The sequence below is a fragment of the Barbatula barbatula genome (assembly GCF_947034865.1).
Source record: "Barbatula barbatula genome assembly, chromosome: 22".
NCBI classification, from domain to species: Eukaryota; Metazoa; Chordata; class Actinopteri; order Cypriniformes; family Nemacheilidae; genus Barbatula; species Barbatula barbatula.
The window spans coordinates 20,596,555-20,617,471 of NC_136785.1; the positions used below are offsets into that span (position 1 = coordinate 20,596,555).

At 42.1% G+C, this 20,917-nt stretch overlaps 1 protein-coding gene across 1 annotated transcript in view; it reads right to left on the reverse strand.

Moving 5' to 3' along the window:
- Positions 1-13,419, reverse strand: part of dpysl3 (dihydropyrimidinase like 3) — a 36,649-nt gene extending 23,230 nt beyond the window's left edge. Inside the window, exons 1-6 of the mRNA XM_079487248.1 lie at positions 12,822-13,419; positions 10,693-10,781; positions 4,763-4,947; positions 1,600-1,764; positions 1,006-1,067; positions 671-751 (exon numbers count right to left, since the gene is read on the reverse strand). Of these exons, the coding sequence (XP_079343374.1) occupies positions 671-751; positions 1,006-1,067; positions 1,600-1,764; positions 4,763-4,947; positions 10,693-10,781; positions 12,822-12,860 (621 nt within the window). The 5' untranslated portion in view covers positions 12,861-13,419. The remainder of the gene's footprint in view (positions 1-670; positions 752-1,005; positions 1,068-1,599; positions 1,765-4,762; positions 4,948-10,692; positions 10,782-12,821) is intronic.
- Between the last annotated feature and the right edge of the window lie 7,498 nt (positions 13,420-20,917).

Consider the following 20,917-nt stretch of genomic DNA (forward strand, 5'->3'; position numbering starts at 1 on the left):
GCTCACGTGTGGCTCGCCCAGGCCGGTCAACGTCGCTTCGCTAGAGATTGTGACGCGGCTTAGTGCCGTGGCGTTTTCAATAGGAACCCCATCTGTTGGTTCGACATGAAATTTGCATGCCTCCATCAGGGAACCTCTGTTCCCTGATGGAGGGAACGAGACGTTGTGTCCCTCATGCCACAACATTAGCCGTCCGCTGCAGCGATCGTGAGATGCTCTCAGGCTCCTCAGCACAAAAGGTGAATGAATGAGCACGCCGGCTCCCCTTTTATACCCGAATATCCGGGGGCGGAGCCCGGCATGCAAATTTCATTCGCCAATTTCATTGGCCTTTTCAAAATAGTCAGAAGATGATAGGTTCTCAGGGGCGAACCCCATCTGTCGGTTCGACACAACGTCTCGTTCCCAAATTTAACACGGACCCTCAGCCACAGCAGCTAACACAAGCCCCTTACTATAGCGACAGTACTGTAGACACATGAGGAGCAAACACTTCTTTAACTAGTATAAGTCCATCAAAAATTCTTATTATCGGTTAACAGTTACACAGTTTATTATATTCATCCCAATGTAAACTTGAGTCATCAGAATCCATGAGCTCACCTTCATTAGAAGAACACACTTCACACCGTGTCATTAAACCCCACTAAACGATGTACACATGTCATACCTCAGCAATGATCTCTCCGTTTTCAGCGTGCACCTGTGCGATTCCTCCGTGTTCTCCAAGGAAGGTGAAGATCTCATAAAGCTGTAAACACAAACATATATGAACTTACAAACACACACTGAAGCTCAATATGCTAACTTCTAAACGAACTGGCTTTCATCTAGACGTCCAACACAATCTTTGACATAATTCATAAACTAAATGTGGATCTGCCACATCAACACAAACAGTATATAACACACATCAGTCGAATCATTCGAATAAGAGTAATTATTATTAATACCAGACAATCTTTCTACAGTATATCTGTGTGTTTGAGGTTTTCTTTCACTGACCTCACTGCTACTCATCTGATAGAGATCTTTATAAGCCATGTAGACCTGGAAAGAGTTCACTCCTGTACACAAAACCAAAACCTGTATTTACATTGAGATAAATACTGAACACATAATACACCGTTTAACATTTACATTCAGTCTTCATGAAATACACTTTCAGACAGAATGAAGCTGATGGTAATGAAGCTCAGTTTGAGCTCTTTATTGGCTGGAACGCTGTAAACCATGTTCAGATGTTGTCCCGACAGAGGAAACACCGTAACTTGAACAAAGATGTTGACTAGTAGACTTGATTTATTATTTGATCAGGTTCTGTATCAGGAACAAAAGGTTTTCAGTTTGATCAGGAAAATAAAAGATCAGGAGTGCACGCACAAACACATTTAACGTTAAGACAACAGTTGAGACGACTTCAAACTCATCAGGTTGTCTTACCTTATATGTTTCTCAACTATTTCATTCAGGATCTGTTTGAGAATGAAATATCTTCCGGCTGATGTGTTTATACAGTAAGTGCAGATGGAGACCTTTGAACTCATGTGTAAAACACTACACAGCACATCTGCTTCAATCTCTCAACATCTGGCTCACCTTTCTCCTTCATGAGAGTCTCCACCTCGTGTTTGACGCCGTCGCTCCAGTGCGTGATGTCCACATGAAGAGAGAAATCACAGCACGCTTTCTCATCGGCCCACTCGTGCCAGCGCTCGAACGCTTCCACCAGACTGCTGCCGGGCTCCGGGATCACATGATCCACTACACATCACATGTGACACAAACACACCTGGAGTTAGCGTGTGTCGGCGTTTCACAGTGAAGGTTTAGCGGAAAACCTCATCTTTTCTGTCTGATCCGTGTGAAGGTCTTTTTTATAAGAGCCCACTCAGAGACGAACACACAGACACAAAAGAGATAATCCGTCCACATCGATTGGCTTTATTACACAGCTAATGAGAAGCACCAAACCTTCTGCTATTAAAAAAATGAGTGTTGAACTACCAACACTTTTAATGTTTGAATGCGTTTTAATAAAACTAACCGTTTCTTTACCAACAATGTCATTTTAAAGGCTTCCAGCATCTTGATCAATACTGTACACATCATGACATGATCTTTTGATGACTATCAAGTTAACAATTGACACTTCGCAAAACCCCGCCCCCTCGTTCCTGTTGCTATGTCCGACAAGCTTTGGGTATCAGTCATGCGTTCCCAGTGTACATTTGTGCCCTCTCTGGCGAAAAAGTGAAGAATTTCTGGAAAAATGACATGCTGGTTTCAGACAGAAAGGTCTGCGATATGCATTCGAGGGATACGTTCAGGATTTGAGATAACTGTAACACCTATACTTGTGTCCACATCAGCAGACCATACCGTTACGTTAATGGTAAACTGGCATGATGCAGTAGGGTACTACTGTCACACAAATGGATGTATAGCTAACCTTAATGTGGTGTAGTGTTTAGATGTTTTAGTACATTTGCAGTAATGACCATTTTAGAGAGAGGGGCGGCGTTTTAGTCGGCCATGATCAAACTTTTAAATATAAATTCAGTACAGAAAATAATCTTATTTCTTAATCTTTACTTGTGTTCAATTCAACAAACACAACACCGCTGTTGCTTTATGACTTCACTGCTGAAAGCGTCTTTCCTTTAAAATGTCACTGCGAATGAAGGTGCGCTCATCACATCACAGGGACACAAAGTATATCATGCCAGCTTGCTCATACTTATGTAAGTATTATATCATCAACAAGTATTATATTCCACCTTCAAACACCCCTTCACAAACGCTTCCGTCTGTAAATCATACATTAATGATTCCAACAATATCATGTCTGGTATCTGTATTGGTAACATTATAGTTGTGATGTGAACTTCGCTATTCTCCTTCATTTAGAATGATTTTTAAGTAATAACTAAGTTATCGTTTATCCTTAGGATGGCATCAGCTAGAAATACCAGGGGTTCTCTCTGAGCAAGGATAGTCTGCATTTAGCTATTATGCGAGCCGCAGCTGGAACCAGCTTCCAGAAGAGATCAGATGTGCTCCCACAGTAGTCACATTCAAATCCAGACTCAAAACACATCTGTTTAACTTTGCATTTAATGAATGTGCACTGTGCCTCTGACTGTCCGACTGCTTGTGCTGTACTTTATTTTATTTTATATTCTAAACTGTGTTTTATTTTATGGTTCTTATTTCTTGGATATTACCAAATGGATATTTTTTATTTATTTTATTTAAAGCACTTTGAATTACCATTGTGTATAAAATGTGCTATATAAATAAACTTGCCTTGCCTCTCGTTATAGTGTGAACGTCACACTAATTTAAGGGGGTGGGAAAGTATTCAGACCGTATTCAGATTTTCACTCTTTGTTAAATTGCAGCCATTTGCTAAAATCATTTAAGTTATTTTTTCTCATTAATGTACACACAGCACCCCATATTGACAGAAAAACACAGAATTGGCACAGATCTGGCCAAGGTTACAAAAACATTTCTGCTGCACTTAAGGTTCCTAAGAGCACAGTGGCCTCCATAATCCTTAAAGGGAAGACGTTTGGGACGACCAGAACCCTTCCTAGAGCTCATCTGAGCTATCGGGGGAGAAGAGCCTTGGTGAGGGAGGTAAAGAAGAACCCAAAGATCACTGTGGCTGAGCTCCAGTCGGGAGATGGGAGAAAGTCAACCATCACTGCAGCCCTCCACCAGTCGGGGCTTTATGGCAGAGTGGCCCGACCGAAGCCTCTTCTAAGTGCAAGACACATGAAAGCCCGCATGGAAGGACTCCAAGATGGTGAGAAATAAGATTCTCTGGTCTGATGAGACCAAGATAGAACTTTTTGGCCTTAATTCTAAGCGGTATGTGTGGAGAACCAGGCACTGCTCATCAGTCCCAACAGTGAAGCATTGTGGTGGTGGTGGCAGCATCATGCTGTGGGGGTGTTTTTCAGCTGCAGGGGCAGGACGACTGTTTGCAATGGAGGGAAAGATGAATGCGGGATATCCTGGACCAAAACCTTCCCAGAGTGCTCAAGACCTCAGAATCGGCCGAAGGTTCACCTTCACCTTCCTTACCGGAGCGGGCAGGGCGCAATCCAGACCTGACAAATGCTGTGACGATAAAGCTGGACGAAGGACGTGGCGACTATACAAAACTTCAGCTGCTATTACATTATTAATGATAATCTTAAATCTAATTTAATGAGAAAAAAATGAACTTTTTGTTATATTGCAGCCATTTGCTAAAATAAAAAAAGAGTGAAAAATTTAAGAGGGTCTGAATACTTTCCTGATACACTGTATCTGTCTGTTTACTTTTACAATAATTAAAAAGCTATTTTTTTTCATATTAATCACCAAAGCTCTTCTTTTTTCTTTTTTGGACAAAATGGCGGTCGGTCACGTGGTCACATAATATCTGCGTTATGATTGGTCAGATCGCCTGTCAATCAAACTGCTTGCGAAGGGTCAATTGAACTATACTGTACATGTGTGTCATCATTACAGTACACACACACACAAACATAAAAATGTCCTTATCAATGGAAGGTGCTTTTTCAAGAGTTGTCAGAGGCTTGCTGGTGATGATGTTGATCTATATACTGTATGTATGATAATGTATTGCATATGCCGTAGGTCTCACATGTGTTGTGATAACAGCCGGCTGGACGCTCACATATGTCGAGTTAAATATAGACATTCCACAGCGCAGCCAAAAAAGAAAATGTTTGGCATATCTCACCAATCATAGTGGTTCCTCCAGCGAGAGCGGCTTTAGTGCCCTGAGAGAAATCATCCACAGTGCTCGTGCCCCTGTATGGCATCTGGAAATGAGTGTGGATGTCAATTCCTCCAGGAATCACCATCTTCCCATCGGCTTCAACCGTCTTCACCCCTCCTGGAACGATCAGGTTATCTCCAATCTGCCTAACAGTTGAGAGATTACAAAAACATCTCACTCATGCGTCAATTCATTCATTCCAGAACATTCTCAACTAGGACTTTCCCAGGAAACTATTTTTTGGTTCCCAGAACATGAATTTTAGTTTTCTTTGGTTATCTAAGAAAGCTTTCCTTACAAAAATAGAATGGGAACCAAAGACTAACGTTCCACCACTGTTATCAAACAAAAAACCCAAAGTTTACACACATCCCTGTTGAAAACAAAAGTAAATGTAATGCAATTGATGGTTATAATGGGAATTGTATTGGTTTTATTTGTCATTATATGGATGTACTGTATGTGATGGATTCTATGAGTGTAGATGTTAGCTGGCAGATTAACTGTATGGAAACAAAGCATAAAACACACTACGAATAAGAATTTAGTATTGCTTTTAATGGAAAAAGCTATTTTAATGGAAACCTTTAGAACTTCTGAGATTACGAGGTGAAAAAAATGGACCATTAGAGAATGTGTAAACTGTGTATTATTTTACAAAACCTCTCTTTATCCCAGATGATTATTTTCAGATATGAGAAGTTGTATTATTCACTATTTCCCAAACAACATGCTTGCACAAATAACAGAAAAATACCCATTGGGAAATGTTCTGGTTATGTTATTTTCTGGTCATTAAAAACAAACTGCAACGTTCTGGGAACATTGTTTTCGAGTTTATTCACAAAATAACCCAAAGGGAACCAAAAACTAACGTTATGGGAACGTCATGTGTGTGCGTGCGTGTGTGTGCTTGAGTGTGTGCATGTGCTTGAGTGCGTGTGTGTTCGTGTGTGTGTGTGTGTTCGTGTGTGTGTGTGTGTGAGTTTGCGTGTGAGTGTGTTGTTTGTGTGCATGAGTGCGTGTGTTTGTGCGTGTGTGTGAGAGTGTGTGTGTGTGTGTGAGTTTGCGTGTGAGTGCGTGTTTGTTTGTGTGCATGAGTGCGTGTGTTTGTGCGTGTGTGTGTGTGTGAGTTTGCGTGTGAGTGTGTGTGAGTGTGTTGTTTGTGTGCATGAGTGCGTGTGTTTGTGCGTGTGTGTGTGTGAGTTTGCGTGTGAGTGTGTTGTTTGTGTGCATGAGTGCGTGTGTTTGTGCGTGTGTGTGTGTGAGTTTGCGTGTGAGTGTGTTGTTTGTGTGCATGAGTGCATGTGTTTGTGCGTGCGTGAGTGTGTTTGCGTGTGTGTGTTTGTATGTGTGTGAGTGTGTTAGTGTGTGCGTGAGTGTATTTGCGTGAGTGTGTTTGCGTGTGTGTGTTTGTATGTGTGTGCGTGTGTTAGTCTGTGCGTGACTGTATTTGCGTGAGTGTGTTTGCGTGTGTGTGTTTGTATGTGTGTGTGTTTGTGTGTGTGTGTGCGTGAGTGAGTGTGTTTACGTGAGTGTGTTTGTTTGTGAGTGTGTTAGCGTGTGTGTGTCAGTGTGTGAGTGTGTTTGTGTGAGTGTGTGTGTGTTTGCGTCTGTGTGTTTGTATGTGTGTGAGTGTGTTAGTGTGTGCGTGAGTGAGTGTGCGTGAGTGTGTTTACGTGAGTGTGTTTGTATGTGAGTGTGTTTGTGTGTGTGTGTGTGTGTTTGTGTGAGTGTGTGTTTGCGTCTGTGTGTTTGTATTTGCGTGAGTGTGTTTGTTTGTGCGTGAGTGTGTTTTTATGTGAGTGTGTGAGTGTGTTTGTGTGAGTGTGTGTTAGTGTGTGCGTGAGTGTGTTTACGTGAGTGTGAGTGTATTTGCGTGAGTGTGTGTGCGTGAGTGAGTGTGCGTGAATGTGTTAGTGTGTGTGTGAGTGTGTTTGTGTGAGTGTGTGTTAGTGTGTGCGTGAGTGTATTTACGTGAGTGTGAGTGTATTTGCGTGAGTGTGTTTTGTGTTTGTATGTGTGTGAGTGTGTTAGTGTGTGCGTGAGTGTATTTGCGTGAGTGTGAGTGTATTTGCGTGAGTGTGTTTGTTTGTGAGTGTGTTTGTTTGTGCGTGAGTGTGTTTTTACGTGAGTGTGTGAGTGTGTTTGTGTGAGTGTGTGTTAGTGTGTGCGTGAGTGTGTTTACGTGAGTGTGAGTGTATTTGCGTGAGTGTGTGTGCGTGAGTGAGTGTGCGTGAATGTGTTAGTGTGTGTGTGAGTGTGTTTGTGTGAGTGTGTGTTAGTGTGTGCGTGAGTGTATTTACGTGAGTGTGAGTGTATTTGCGTGAGTGTGTTTTGTGTTTGTATGTGTGTGAGTGTGTTAGTGTGTGCGTGAGTGTATTTGCGTGAGTGTGAGTGTATTTGCGTGAGTGTGTTTGTTTGTGAGTGTGTTTGTGTGTGAGTGTGTTTGTATGTGAGTGTGTGTGTTTGCGTGTGTGTGTATGTGTATGAGTGTGTGCATGAGTATATTTGCATGAGTGTGTTTGTGTGTGTGTGAGTGAGTGTATTTGTGTGAGTGTGTTTACGTGAGTGTGTTTGTGTGTTTGTATGTGTGTGAGTGAGTGTGTTACTGTGTGCGTGAGTGTATTTGCGTGAGTGTATTTGCGTGAGTGTGTTTGTGTGTGTTTGTGTGAGTGTGTGTGTTAGTGTGTGCGTAAGTGTATTTGCGTGAGTGTGAGTGTATGTGTGTGAGTGTGTTTGTATGTGTGTGAGTGTGTTAGTGTGTGCGTGAGTGTATTTGCGTGAGTGTATTTGCGTGAGTGTGTTTGTGTGTGAGTGTGTTTGTGTGAGTGTGTGTGTGTTTGTGTGTGTGTGAGTGAGTGTATTTGTATGAGTGTATTTGCGGGAGTGTGTTTGTGTGTGCGTGCGTGAGTGTGTGTGAGTGTGTTTACGTGTGTTTGCGTGAGTGTGTTTGTATGTGAGTGTGTGTGTTTGCGTGTGTGTGTTTGTATGTGTATGAGTGTGTGCGTGAGTATATTTGCATGAGTGTGTTTGTGGGAGTGTGGTTGCGTGAGTGTGTTTGCGTGTGCGTGTGTGTGTGTGTTTGCGTGTGTGTGTGTGTTTGTATGTTTGTGAGTGTGTGTGTTAGTGTGTGTGTTTGAGTATATTTGCGTGAGTGTGTTTGTGTGTGTATTTGCGTGAGTGTGTTTGTGTGCGTGAGTGTGTTTGTGTGTGTGTGCATGAGTGTGTTTATGTGAGTGTGTTTGTGTGTGAGTGTGTGTTAGTGTGTTTGCGTGAGTGTGTTTGTGTGTGTGTGTGTGTGTGTGTGTTTGCGTGTGTGTGTTTGTATGTGTGTGAGTGTGTTAGTGTGTGTGTGTGAGTGAGTGTGTGTGCGTGCGTGAGTGAGTGTGTTTACGTGAGTGTATTTGTATGTGTGTGAACGTGTTAGTGTGTGCATGAGTGTATTTGCGTGAGTGTGTTTGTGTGTGTGAGTGTGTTTGTATGTGTGTGAGTGTGTTAGTGTGTGCATGAGTGTATTTGCGTGAGTGTGTTTGTGTGTGTGAGTGTGTTTGTATGTGTGTGAGTGTGTTAGTGTGTGCATGAGTGTATTTGCGTGAGTGTGTTTGTGTGTGTGAGTGTGTGTGTGTGTGTGTGTGTTTGTATGTGTGTGAGTGTGTTAGTGTGTGCGTGAGTGTATTTGTGTGAGTGTGTTTGTGTGTGTGAGTGAGTGTGTGTGCGTGAGTGTGTTTACGTGTGTGTGTTTGTATGTATGTGTGTTAGTGTGTGCGTGAGTGTATTTGTATGTGTGTGAGCGTGTTAGTGTGTGCGTGAGTGTATTTGCGTGAGTGTGTTTGTGTGTGTGAGTGAGTGTGTGTGTGCGTGAGTGTGTTTGCGTGTGTGTGTTTGTATGTGTGTGTGTTAGTGTGTGCGTGAGTGTATTTGCGTGAGTGTGTTTGTGTGTGAGTGTGTGTGTGTTTGTATGTGTGTGAGTGTGTTAGTGTGTGCGTGAGTGTATTTGCGTGAGTGTGTTTGTGTGTGTGAGTGAGTGTGTGTGTGTGTGTGAGTGTGTTTACGTGAATGTATTTGTATGTGTGTGAGTGTGTTAGTGTGTGCGTGAGTGTATTTGCGTGAGTGTGTTTGTGTGTGTGCGTGAGTGAGTGTGTTTGCGTGTGTGTGTGAGTGTGTTTGTGTGAGTGTGTGTGTGTGAGTGAGTTTGTGTGTGTGTGTGAGTGTATTTGTGTGAGTGTATTTGCGTGAGTGTGCTTGTGTGTTTGTATGTGTGTGAGTGTGTTAGTGTGTGTGTGAGTGTATTTGCGTGAGTGTGAGTGTATTTGCGTGAGTGTGTTTGTGTGTGAGTATGTGTGTGTTTGCGTGTGTGTGTTTGTATGTGTGTGAGTGTGTTAGTGTGTGCGTGAGTGTATTTGCGTGAGTGTGTTTGTGTGTGTGAGTGTGTGAGTGTGTTTACGTGAGTGTATTTGTATGTGTGTGAGTGTGTTAGTGTGTGCGTGAGTGTATTTGCGTGAGTGTGTTTGTGTGTGTGAGTGAGTGTGTGAGTTTGTTTACGTGAGTGTGTTTGTATGTGTGTGAGTGTGTTAGTGTGTGCGTGACTGTATTTGCGTGAGTGTGTTTGCGTGTGTGTGTTTGTATGTGTGTGAGTGTGTTTGTGTGTGCGTGAGTGTGTTTACGAAAGTGTGTTTGTGTGTGAGTGTTTGTGTGTGTGTGTTAGTGTGTTTGCGTGAGTGTGTTTGTGTGTGAGTGTGTGTGTTTGTATGTGTGTGAGTGTGTTAGTGTGTGCATGAGTGTATTTGCGTGAGTGTGTTTGCGTGTGTGTTTGTATGTGTGTGTGTCAGTGTGTGCGTGACTGTATTTGTGTGTGAGTATGTTTGTGTGTGTTTGCAGTGTGTGAGTGTGTTAGTGTGTGCGTGAGTGTATTTGCGTGAGTGTGTGAGTGAGTGTGTTTGCGTGTGTGTGTTTGTATGAGTGAGTGTGTTAGTGTGTGCTTGAGTGTATTTGCGTGAGTGTGTTTGTGTGTGTGTGTGTGTGCGTGAGTGTGTTTGCGTGTGTGTGTTTGTATGTGTGTGAGTGTGTTAGTGTGTGAGTGTGTTTGTGTGTGTGTGAGTGTGTGTGTGTTTGCGTGTGTGTGTTTGTATGTGTGTGAGTGTGTGTGTGCGTGAGTGTATTTGCGTGAGTGTGTTTGTGTGTGTGTGCGCGTGTTAGTGTGTCCGTGAGTGTATTTGCATGAGTGTGTTTGTGTGTGTGTGTGCGTGAGTGAGTGAGTGTGTTTACGTGAGTGTTTTTGTCTGTGTGTGTGTGTGTGTGTGTGTGCGTGAGTGTGTTTACGTGAGTGTGTTTGTGTGTGTGTGTTAGTGTGTGTGTTTGCGTGAGTGTGTTTGTATGTGTGTGAGTGTGTTAGTGTGTGCGTGAGTGTATTTGAATGAGTGTGTTTGTGTGTGTGTGTGTGTGAGTGAGTGAGTGTGTTTACGTGAGTGTGTTTGTGTGTGTGTGTGTGCGTGAGTGTGTTTACGTGAGTGTGTTTGTGTTTGAGTGTGTGTGTGTGTGTGTTAGTGTGTGTGTGTTTGCGTGAGTGTGTGTGTTTGCGTGAATGTGTGTGTGTGTTAGTGTGTGTGTTTGCATGTGTGTGTGTGTTAGTGTGTGTGTGTGTGTGTGTGTGTGCGTGCGTGTTTGCGTGTGTGTGTGTGTTAGTGTGTGTGTGTGTGTGTGTGTGTGGGTGCGTGTTTGCGTGTGTGTTAGAGTGTGTGTGTGTGTGTGTGTGTGTGTGTGTGTGTGTTGTTTTTTGTTTGTGTGTGTGTGTGTGTGTGTGTGCGTGCGTGTTTGCGTGTGTGTTAGAGTGTGTGTGTGTGTGTGTGTGTGCGCCTGTGTGTGCGTGTGTGTGTGTATTCAGAGCTTACTTGATGACTCCATCCTCCATATAGATGTCTGCATAGAAAGACTGATCATCATTCACAATGCGTCCACCTTTAATGAGAAGCCTCTCGCTCTGAGAAAACACCAAGAGAATAAATATGACCACAGAAGAAACTGAACAGCACTTGACTTTGATGATCTAACTTCATTTAGATTACATGAACACAGCGGCATACAGATGAACTCCATATGTTAAATACTGTGCTTTATTAGTATTTGAATACATATCAATTATTTGTTAAACTGAAGTGCATTTACCAAGTTTGACAATACACTAGTCTTATTCATTTCATTTGAGAAGTCTGATGTACAAATGATCTATGTGTTTGTGCTATTTCACACTTCATTATTCCATCCACTTGTATCATGAAGCGTAAAATAAGCCCATCTGTCTTTATATATTACACTGTCAAACAAAGTCAACATACTCAGGTATCAGAATGAAAGATGCTAGAAGTATAAATCACTGAGCTCATAAAGATTAGCGCTTCATTCAGACAAAAGTATTAAGCAGTCTCTTTATGAACGTCCATTACTTCATGAAAGAGTGAAACATGATCAGAGAGATCAACATTTGTGCTGAGAATCACTCATATAAACAGCAGGACATCAACATAATCTGAATGAATATGACTGACACCCTTCTGTGTGTTAAAGGCCAGAGCAACAGAACATCCACAGCAATGTTTGAACACATGAACACCACGAACAAAACACAATTCACAACTCAATGATGTGTGTTATAAAATAATGCTCTTCAAGAAACACAAACACCGTGTCACACAGAGAGTGGTGTGTGTATGAATGCTGAGCTAAAGCACATGAAGGCGTGGTGACTGTAAGCATCCAGAGCCGTCATCTTGTTGCCTGGTAACCAAAATATTTACCAGAGACGCTCATGACCCATTCTTCATCTAAAGCGGTCAAACACTGAAACTGATCCAAACTAAACTAATCTACAGCGACCGACTACATCAACATCTCACATATAGTGTCCGATCCTATCAGCTGATCTTCATAAACATGACAGAACGTGATGTACATTGATGACTGTAATGCAACATGAAAAAGTCCTCACTATTCACAAGAATGCACTTCTGAGCGTCTACTGGGCAGAGCACTGCAAATACAGAAACAAACAAAAACGTCAACAATAATGTGATTAAATAATAGGGATATCTGATTTTCATCTCCTGTTGTGGAGATCAGAAATGACCTGTTTACATGAATCAAGTGAAGCAGATATTCATCCTCCTACTAAAGTACATCTCCCGACGTTACATGTTGTACAGAAATATGAATTAATAAAAACAGCAGCCCAGAACACTCGCCTCATACACACATTCACTGTTTGTTCACTGCAGTTAACCCGATTGCTTTTTTAACAAACTGAGGGATGAGTGGAGAATATTTTCCATTGTGACAGCACACAGAGAGTTGAGAGCGCAGGCCACACCTCGTCTCTCTGCACATCACACATTAGTGTACTGTACTCTACACAACTGCTCATGATTCGCGAGGATATTCAGTCTTCAAGCGTGAGAAAGATGTGGAATGATGCGCGCGTTTGTGTGTGTGACGGGCGAGGGACTGCGCAGTGTTGCAGCATCAGGACCACAAAGACAGACAAAGCACCATCATCATCATCATCATCACCATCACACACACAAGCCTTCAGCAACACACCCCTGCAGCAACACAACTGCAAACTCTGCAACCCTCATCATACACAATAAGCACGATAAACACGAGTTATGAATGATGACGATAATGATGATGATTGTGTCGGGTGCTGGGGCGTTATGGGCGTAATTTTCTTCAGTGCTGCTGCAGTCGACCAGCTCACATCAAACATCTTCTATTGTCGCATTTATGCAGTAGACATCAAAACAGATCTGAGAGGGTTACGCCGAAACAACATGCAAAAGATCTCCAGTTTCACCGAATGTATTTGTTACACTTTCATTTACAGCACATGTTCGGAATAATATAATAGCGAATATTCTTATCAATCCCACAATAGCTGTTATATGTGCAGCCCGACGCGCAGTTGTGTTACAGACACAAAGCATTACATCACAGCCGTTCGCCTACAATCCTATGATGAACTTACAGTGATCTTCGGGATGTTCCTTTTACCCTGGTACGACATGATTTCTTCTGGATTCAGGAGGTTTGTTTCAGTCTGATGTTAACAGTGTTGCGCACACTTGAACGAACTGCCCGTGAGAGTCTGATGTGATGTGATCGGACTCCTCCCTCGGTGTCGTGTGTTATTTCAACCACCAGGAGGCGTCAGCGGCGTGTTTGTCGATGAAAGATCCGAAACACGCGACTCGGTTCTTTCAAACTGTTCAGCAGCAATTGTTTTTGAGCTCAGAAGACAATATCAGTCACTGCTTCTTGGATCGGACACGTCGTCCGATTCAGTCATACGTGGATTGAGCGTGTCATTCGAGAATCGCTTTAATCCTCATTAAAAACGAATCGTTCAGTCGGATTCGCGAATCTGAAGGATCGAATCTTCTAAAAGGAGTGATGATAAAAGAACCGTGCTTTCAAAACCAGACGTCTGCTGGTCACAGTTGGTTTCTGCAGTTATTTGTTATAAATAATGTGCATGTTTACGACGTGAAAACGAGAGACAGATTCAGTCACGTGAACAAAGAAGATGTGGTGAACAGCTGCTGAGCCCCTCCCTCCTGTGTGTCTCTATTGTCTAATAATCAGACAGACACATCCCTCCTCCCACGCGCACACGCACGCACGCACGTCACCTATAAGAGGCATGCAGAAGGGAAGTTTCTTCAACAATGTGCATTTCTTTACTCCCCTGGAAGTGTACTTATGGTGGAAGAGTAAGATGGTGGTTGCCAGACATGTGAACCTCTAATTGAATATTTCATCAGAAATAGCATCAAACCGTTAAGCCAATGAGATGCTTTGAGTGGGTGAGTGGATCTCCAGTGTAATAGAATTTGCCTGCGAGACAATAATGACGCAGAAGCTATAATGTTTAGTTGTAAATGAGTCAGATTCTTATCGTCAAATATAGCAGATTCAGCACGTGGCTTCAACTGTACCTCACACACTTTGGATATGGTGTGGAACATAATTGACCAGTACCTTATAAACTTGGAGCACATGCAAAACATGTCAGTCAGGTCTGCTCACTCGTGTGACATCGTATATATATATATATAGTCTTGTCAAAAGAAGGATTGAAAGAGGCAATGCGTTTGCTGCTTTGGTGCAATACCTTAAACTGTATAAAACTCAATTGGCCACAAGAGGTATTAGGGCCTTGCACAGAACTTTGGGGCATGTGCTGAAACTGAAAAAGGGCACACCCCTCCCCCATTGGTCACATCTTAATGACAAATGAAATCATTCAAAATAGTCTCAAAAGCTTTAGTTGTATTCACTATTAATAACAGGTAGTCTAACAGATATGAAATATAAAGAAATTGAATGACGTTCTCTAAACACTTTACTGCCAAATTCTAAATGAAATACAGAAGAATACTCATTTAAGCTACAGAACACACTCATTTCTTTAACTTTGTTTTTAAGATTTACATTAGTGACAGAAATCACATTAAAAAACTGACGCTTGCGTACTAAACAAAATTTGCATTAAGGCATAATCGTTTTTGTTCATTCAAGCACGAAAGAGAACGTAATACTGGTGTTCTTCCATATCTTTGTGTAAATTCTGATCTAATAATGACAAACTAGAGATCGTTGGAAAGGTCTGAGGCTCTAGAATACATATTTCATCATTGTTTTATAAAATAAAGTATGGAGGAAGTTAAATTGATTCATGAATGACAACAGTGTGTATCATAAATAAGTAATGCCTATATGGAACGCTTACATTTACTTCCATACTTATACTTTGGATGTGAATTCAAGTATTCAAGAGTGAAGTGCAGGGTTCAGACAGATTTATTGAAGGTCACATAACTGAAAAACAGACTGCTGGAGCAGAGAATAACCAGGTAGAAGAAAGTAGCAGAGTCCCTTGGTCCTTGAAGGACAAAAAACCCAGAGGTTGCAAACCTCCACAGTCCTTACAGTTTTACGGCCAGACTAGATTGAGCGCCACAGCCAGGTAACCGGAGGCCAGAAAATTCAAGATGCAGTCCGTAGGGCTGGTAGTTTGGAAACCCCCAGAGGGGAGAACCCAAGGCCAAAATTCACAAGAATACTCCACCAAGCAGGAAACACTCAAAGTAGGAATAAATCCACTAGTCAGGAACTCTTGAAACTGGAACTAATCCACTTGGCTGGAATCACCAGAAGTCGGAGAGGCGTCGCTGTGGTAAAGAGTGGCAGACACCCGGGAGTGCACTAAACTCTGGAGCCACGACGACTAGATACGACTAGATTCGACTAGATACGACTAGATTCGACTAGATTCGAGTAGATACGACTAGATACGACTAGATACAACTAGATTCCACTAGATTCGACTAGATTCGACTAGATACGACTAGATACGACTAGATACGACTAGATTCGACTAGATACGACTAGATTCGACTAGATTCATCAAAAATTTCTTGTTTTGTTTACATGTTCCTGTGCTTTTGTATTCTTTCATTGTGTATTTTGATTGGAAAAGAAAAAAAAATTTAAAAAGACTCTGTGATCAAATTTAGTGTTAAATCCAATGGAAGCCTATGGGCCCCCTAGTGGATTTTGGTGTCTAGTCACAAGCTCTTTTTAACATTTCATTGGCTAAATATTTGTAAAACAGGCAGACAGACGTAAAGAGTGACCAATAGCATTGATTTAATAAAGAGGAAAACACCACCACTTCAGAGTGTAAGGGCAAAATGGGCATGTGCTCTGCACAGGTTGAGCCCTATCTATACCATCTAGTGAGTCTTTCCCTGACTGTACAGTGACCGAAGCTCTCATACCGTTTAGTGAAGACATTGTGGACCAGATTGTTCAATTACCGCTAGAAGAAGTAGAAGTAGGTATTGAAGAGAGAATGTTGACAATTTTTATGAAGCATCAGTAATAAAGATATTGGAGGAAGAAGATATAAAGGCAGAAGAGGAGGATGAGGATGATGTTTAATTTGAATATACATTTTATTCATTGAATTTAGTTTTATTGGTCGAGTGATGTTTTTGCTTGCTAACACAAAAATATGGCTTATCCCAAACAAATATCACTGCTTGAAGGATTATAGTTTTCTTTCTTATTAACAGAGCACCGGACTGCATGTAAGACTTTCTGTCTTAAAGTGGTCATTGTTAGATTTTATAGCATCCTGTGCCCCTCTCTTCCTCTCTCTAGACCCTCTCCTCGTTAATTATAATTGTTATATCCTGCTTTGATTAACGTATCCTGTTCTATATCCATTTATACTGAGAATTGTGATTTTCTGTGTTTCCCACTATTAATGATGTTCTAGAAGACGATGTACCCAGATTTGAGGAAGACATGTATTGCTGAACTAAGCAGAATCACATATCACATGACTTTCCACAGACCCAAGTGTCTGTGTCTTTGCTTTAACACATTACCTCATTACCTCATTTCCTCATTTACCTGTATATACACTCACCTAAAGGATTATTAGGAACACCTGTTCAATTTCTCATTAATGCAATTATCTAATCAACCAATCACATGGCAGTTGAGAAAGGGAAAGTGAAAAGGGAAAAACATCCAGTATGCGGCAGTCCTGTGGGCGAAAATGCCTTGTTGATGCTAGAGGTCAGAGGGGAATGGGCCGACTGATTAGAAGAGCAACTTTGACTGAAATATCCACTCGTTACAAACAAGATATGCAGCAAAGCATTTGTGAAACCACAACACGCACAACCTTGAGGCGGATGGGCTACAACATCAGAAGACCACGCCGGGTACCACTCGTCTCCACTACAAATAGGAAAAAGAGGCTACAATTTGCACAAGCTCACTAAAATTGGACAGTTAAAGACTGGAAAAATGTTGCCTGGTGTCTGATGAGTCTCTATTTCTGTTGAGACATTCAGATGGTAGAGTCAGAATTTGGCGTAAACAGAATGAGAACATGGATCCATCATGCCTTGTTACCACTGTGCAGGCTGGTGGTGGTGGTGTAATGGTGTGGGGGATGTTTTCTTGGCACACTTTAGGTCCCTTAGTGTTAATTGGGCATCGTTTAAATGCCACGGCCTACCTGAGCATTGTTTCTGACCATATACATCCCTTTATGACCACCATGTTCCCATCCTCTGATGGCTACTTCCAGCAGGATAATGCACCATGTCACAAAGCTCGAATCATTTCAAATTGGTTTCTTGAACATGACAATGAGTTCACTGTACTAAAATGGCCCCCACAGTCACCAGATCTCAACCCAATAGAGCATCTTTGGGATGTGGTGGAACGGGAGCTTCGTGCCCTGGATGTGCATCCCACAAATCTCCATCAACTGCAAGATGCTATCCTATCAATATGGGCCAACATTTCTAAAGAATGCTTTCAGCACCTTGTTGAATCAATGCCACGTAGAATTAAGGCAGTTCTGAAGGCGAAAGGGGGTCATACACAGTATTAGTATGGTGTTCCTAATAATCCTTCAGGTGAGTGTATAAGGGACCATCTCTCAATAAAGTCCTATTAATTTGTTTCTGCCCATTATTGCTCCACTGCTCCTATGTTTGCTGTATTCAGATGAGTCAATGGATTATTATCCTTTAAAGACAGTAAAGGGAGACACAGCATGATCTTTTAGAAGGCTGTCTTTTAAGTTTTGGATGCACTGTAATGTGCATCTTCCTAGGCCCCCCGACTTCCTTTACCTGTGGCTGGTCGGGTGTGCCATTTTGATGTTCCCCACATAATTGAATTCAAGGGTGATGCAATCCAGGCAAAGTCTTTAATAAAGTGTCTATAATTCCCCTCTAGACTCATGAATGCCCGCAACTGTTTGAAGTTCTGTGGGGTTTCCGCTGCTCGCATCTTCTCATTATAAAGAAGGCACAATGGATATTATAGCTGTTAAGTTTGTTTCATGCTTTTCTTTTTTTCAATTTTTTATTATTTATGTATTGTGTTTATTCATTTACTTTTAAAATTCCCTACTCCCGTCCCGCCTGGTCGCTGTTTTAGCCAATTATGGTTGTCATTACTCACACCTGTTTCCCATTACCGGTCTCCTTATTTATGCCGCTGTGTTCCCTCACATGTTGTGGCGTTGTCTTCCTTGCTTGTTCAACTAAGTGGATTATGGTCTGTTTTTTGTTCCGTGTCTCTCTACTAGTTTCGCTGAAGCCGGTTTGGATTGTAGCTCCCTTCAGTTAACAGACACGGACACAAGGCTATTAGGATCAGAACTCTGAGTCAGATGCGGGTTTCAGAAATGGTTGGTTTAATAGGTAATCAGGACAACAGAGATTCATCAAAGTCACAAAGTCAGAGGTGACTGCCAGAACCCACCCACAAGGATCCTTAAATACCCCAAGAATAAAGGCTTGAGCGCTCGGCCAAAAACTTCCAAGAAAAATTATACACAACACTGTCCAGACCCGTAAGGTGAGAGGATGGCTGAAGAGAATGACAAGTTCGTGCAAAGTCTTAGATCCTACTGTTCACAGAACATGGGGTCTCTTAACCTCTCGAATGTGAGTGAGAGGGATAATCTGTATTCAAGAAGCGAGCTCTTCTGAGTAAGTTTCGAGGCGTCCCTCCATCCGTCACAACGGTGGTGAGTCGAAGAAAGAGGGAAAGCGTCCCCGATGTCCGGGGAGCGGGGCAAAGTTCACACCTCTAGAAGATCACTGATTAGATGAGGTGAAGGTTTCCCAGCGATGGTGACTGATGCACCGTGCAGAGGGTCAACAGCTCTGGAGTCAGGAAAGGAAGAATGGTGTACACCGAGTAGATAGCAAGTCCCACCACACAGACTAGGTGCGCCGTCATCCACGGATGGAGACTAGACGTCTGGAAGGGCATAGTCCATAGCAAGGGTTACGTCCATGACGAGAGTAAATCCAATGACTATTATCAGAACTGAGATAAGAGGTCAAAACTAGAGCAATATAGCAAGTCTAGAGAGATTTAATAAGACTAAAGTTTCAATAACAAGACTAGAGTTTCAAATACAAGACTAGAGTTTCAATAACAAGACTAGAGTAAACTAAACTGAGGAGGGGAAGCCTGTAGCCTAGTAGTCAACCACGCTAAAAAAGCAAAAGATCAGACAAACTGGTGGGAAAATTGGTGAGGAATAAGTAGTGAAGGATTAACCGGAAAAGTAAAAGCATGTACGTGTGATTAGTGAGAAGGAGTTCCTTGGTGCGCAGACACTAAGTGCAAAACACGGGGGCGGGGCAGAGACAGACCACATGTGTGCGACAAAATAACGGAAAACAAACACAACAAGTGGGGGTTCAAACCCGAGTCCTGACACAAGGCGTTCTTGTTTACGGGCATTTATTAGTCATTCTCGATGCCATCAAACATGCCATGAGAACTAAATTAAACATAAAATCACATAAGAATATTCTCACAGAGAATAACACATTAATAAATAAGCAAGACAATGTTAGATTGAATGTTAATAACCGTCACACATAATGCTTTACATTGATAATTACACATTAAAAGAACTATGCATACCTCTTTGTCCGCGTTAACTCCAAGGGACCGAGAGTCACAAAAGAAATGACATTACCAAATACTAAATGAGCCGAAGTCAGCTCGGCATTCGATATCTATGTGCGCTACCTACTACCAGAGAATGTCTATATTACGATGCTGGTGTAACATCAATAAACGTCTGAACCAAAGCGAACCTCAGAAACAATAGTTCCTTTAACCGCTTCCAGGAACTCACGTCTTGCGCCAAATAAAGTTGGTACCCTGGTCGGAACGAAGTTGTCGAACGTTACCACGCAGAGCAATGAGAGCACAGACAAGTGAATAGCAGGCCATAACACTTCACTTCCCTCCTTCCATCTTTAACGTAGAATGGCCTGAAACAATCCATCCCACAATATGTAAAGGGGGGCGTTGTCTCCATACATTCACGAGGTAAGTCTGCCATTCATTGTTCTTCTTTACGCCTTCTGAGCTTTCGACACTTGACATACTTGTAGATGTAGGACGACACCGCATGACTGCATCCAAGCATCCAGATCCCGTTAGCCCTCAGCTCATTCATTGTAATACCACGTCCTTGGTGTTGTACTTGCAGATGGTAGTGTGTAACCAGTAACTTGGTAATGTGACTGGTCTTTGGTAAGACTGCCGGATGCCTGATGTGACGGTGCAGAGCAGCATGCTCTAATCTACCTCCCACCCTGAGGATGCCTGGTCCATCCACAAAAGGATTTAGCCTTTGCAGGTTGCCTTTGATTATTTCCTCCTTACCCTAAAGACTTTGAATCTCTACAGAGAAGTTCTTCTTCTGGACGATGCTTATGATGGTAAGTCTTTTCTGGGGTGATACACCCCATGATGAGGGATGTACCAAGCAGGGCTCTTGTTGATTTCTTCTTCAGGAACTTTCTCAGCATCTCCACGCATCATTGTTTCGTTCATAAAGCTTAAGTAGTCCTTATGGTACTGTTTATCCTTTTCAAATCTCTTCCTCAAACACTTAAGGCGATGAACAGCACATTTCCTGTTGTCTGGCAGACTTGGCCTGTCTTCTTTAATATGTTAACATTGTATGCACAGTCTTATCTTTTGATGCTCACATTCAATGTAAAACGTGCGTGCAGCTCCGTCGACAAACAGCAGGCGCGGATCATCTTCTCCACCATGTCTCCATCTCGTGTCGAGTTCTCACTGTAGCTCCCTTCAGTTAACAGACACGGACACAATGCGTTCTTGTTTACTGGCATTTATTAGTCATCCGCGATGCCATAAAACATGCCGTGAGAACTAAATTAAACATAAAATCACATAACTTACAGAAATAAGAATATTCTCACAGAGAATAGCACATTAATAAATAAGCAACACAACGTTAGATTGACTGTTAATACCCGTCGTACATTATGCATTACATTTATAATTACACATTAAATTAACAATGCATACCTCATTGGCCGAGTTAACTCCAAGGAAGTGAAAAAACAGGTAACAGAGGCAACCTCTCTTCTGTGTGACTCTCGGTGAACTTACAAATGTAATGACATTACCAAATACTAAACGAGCCGAAGTCAACTCGGCATTCGATATCTATGTGCGCTA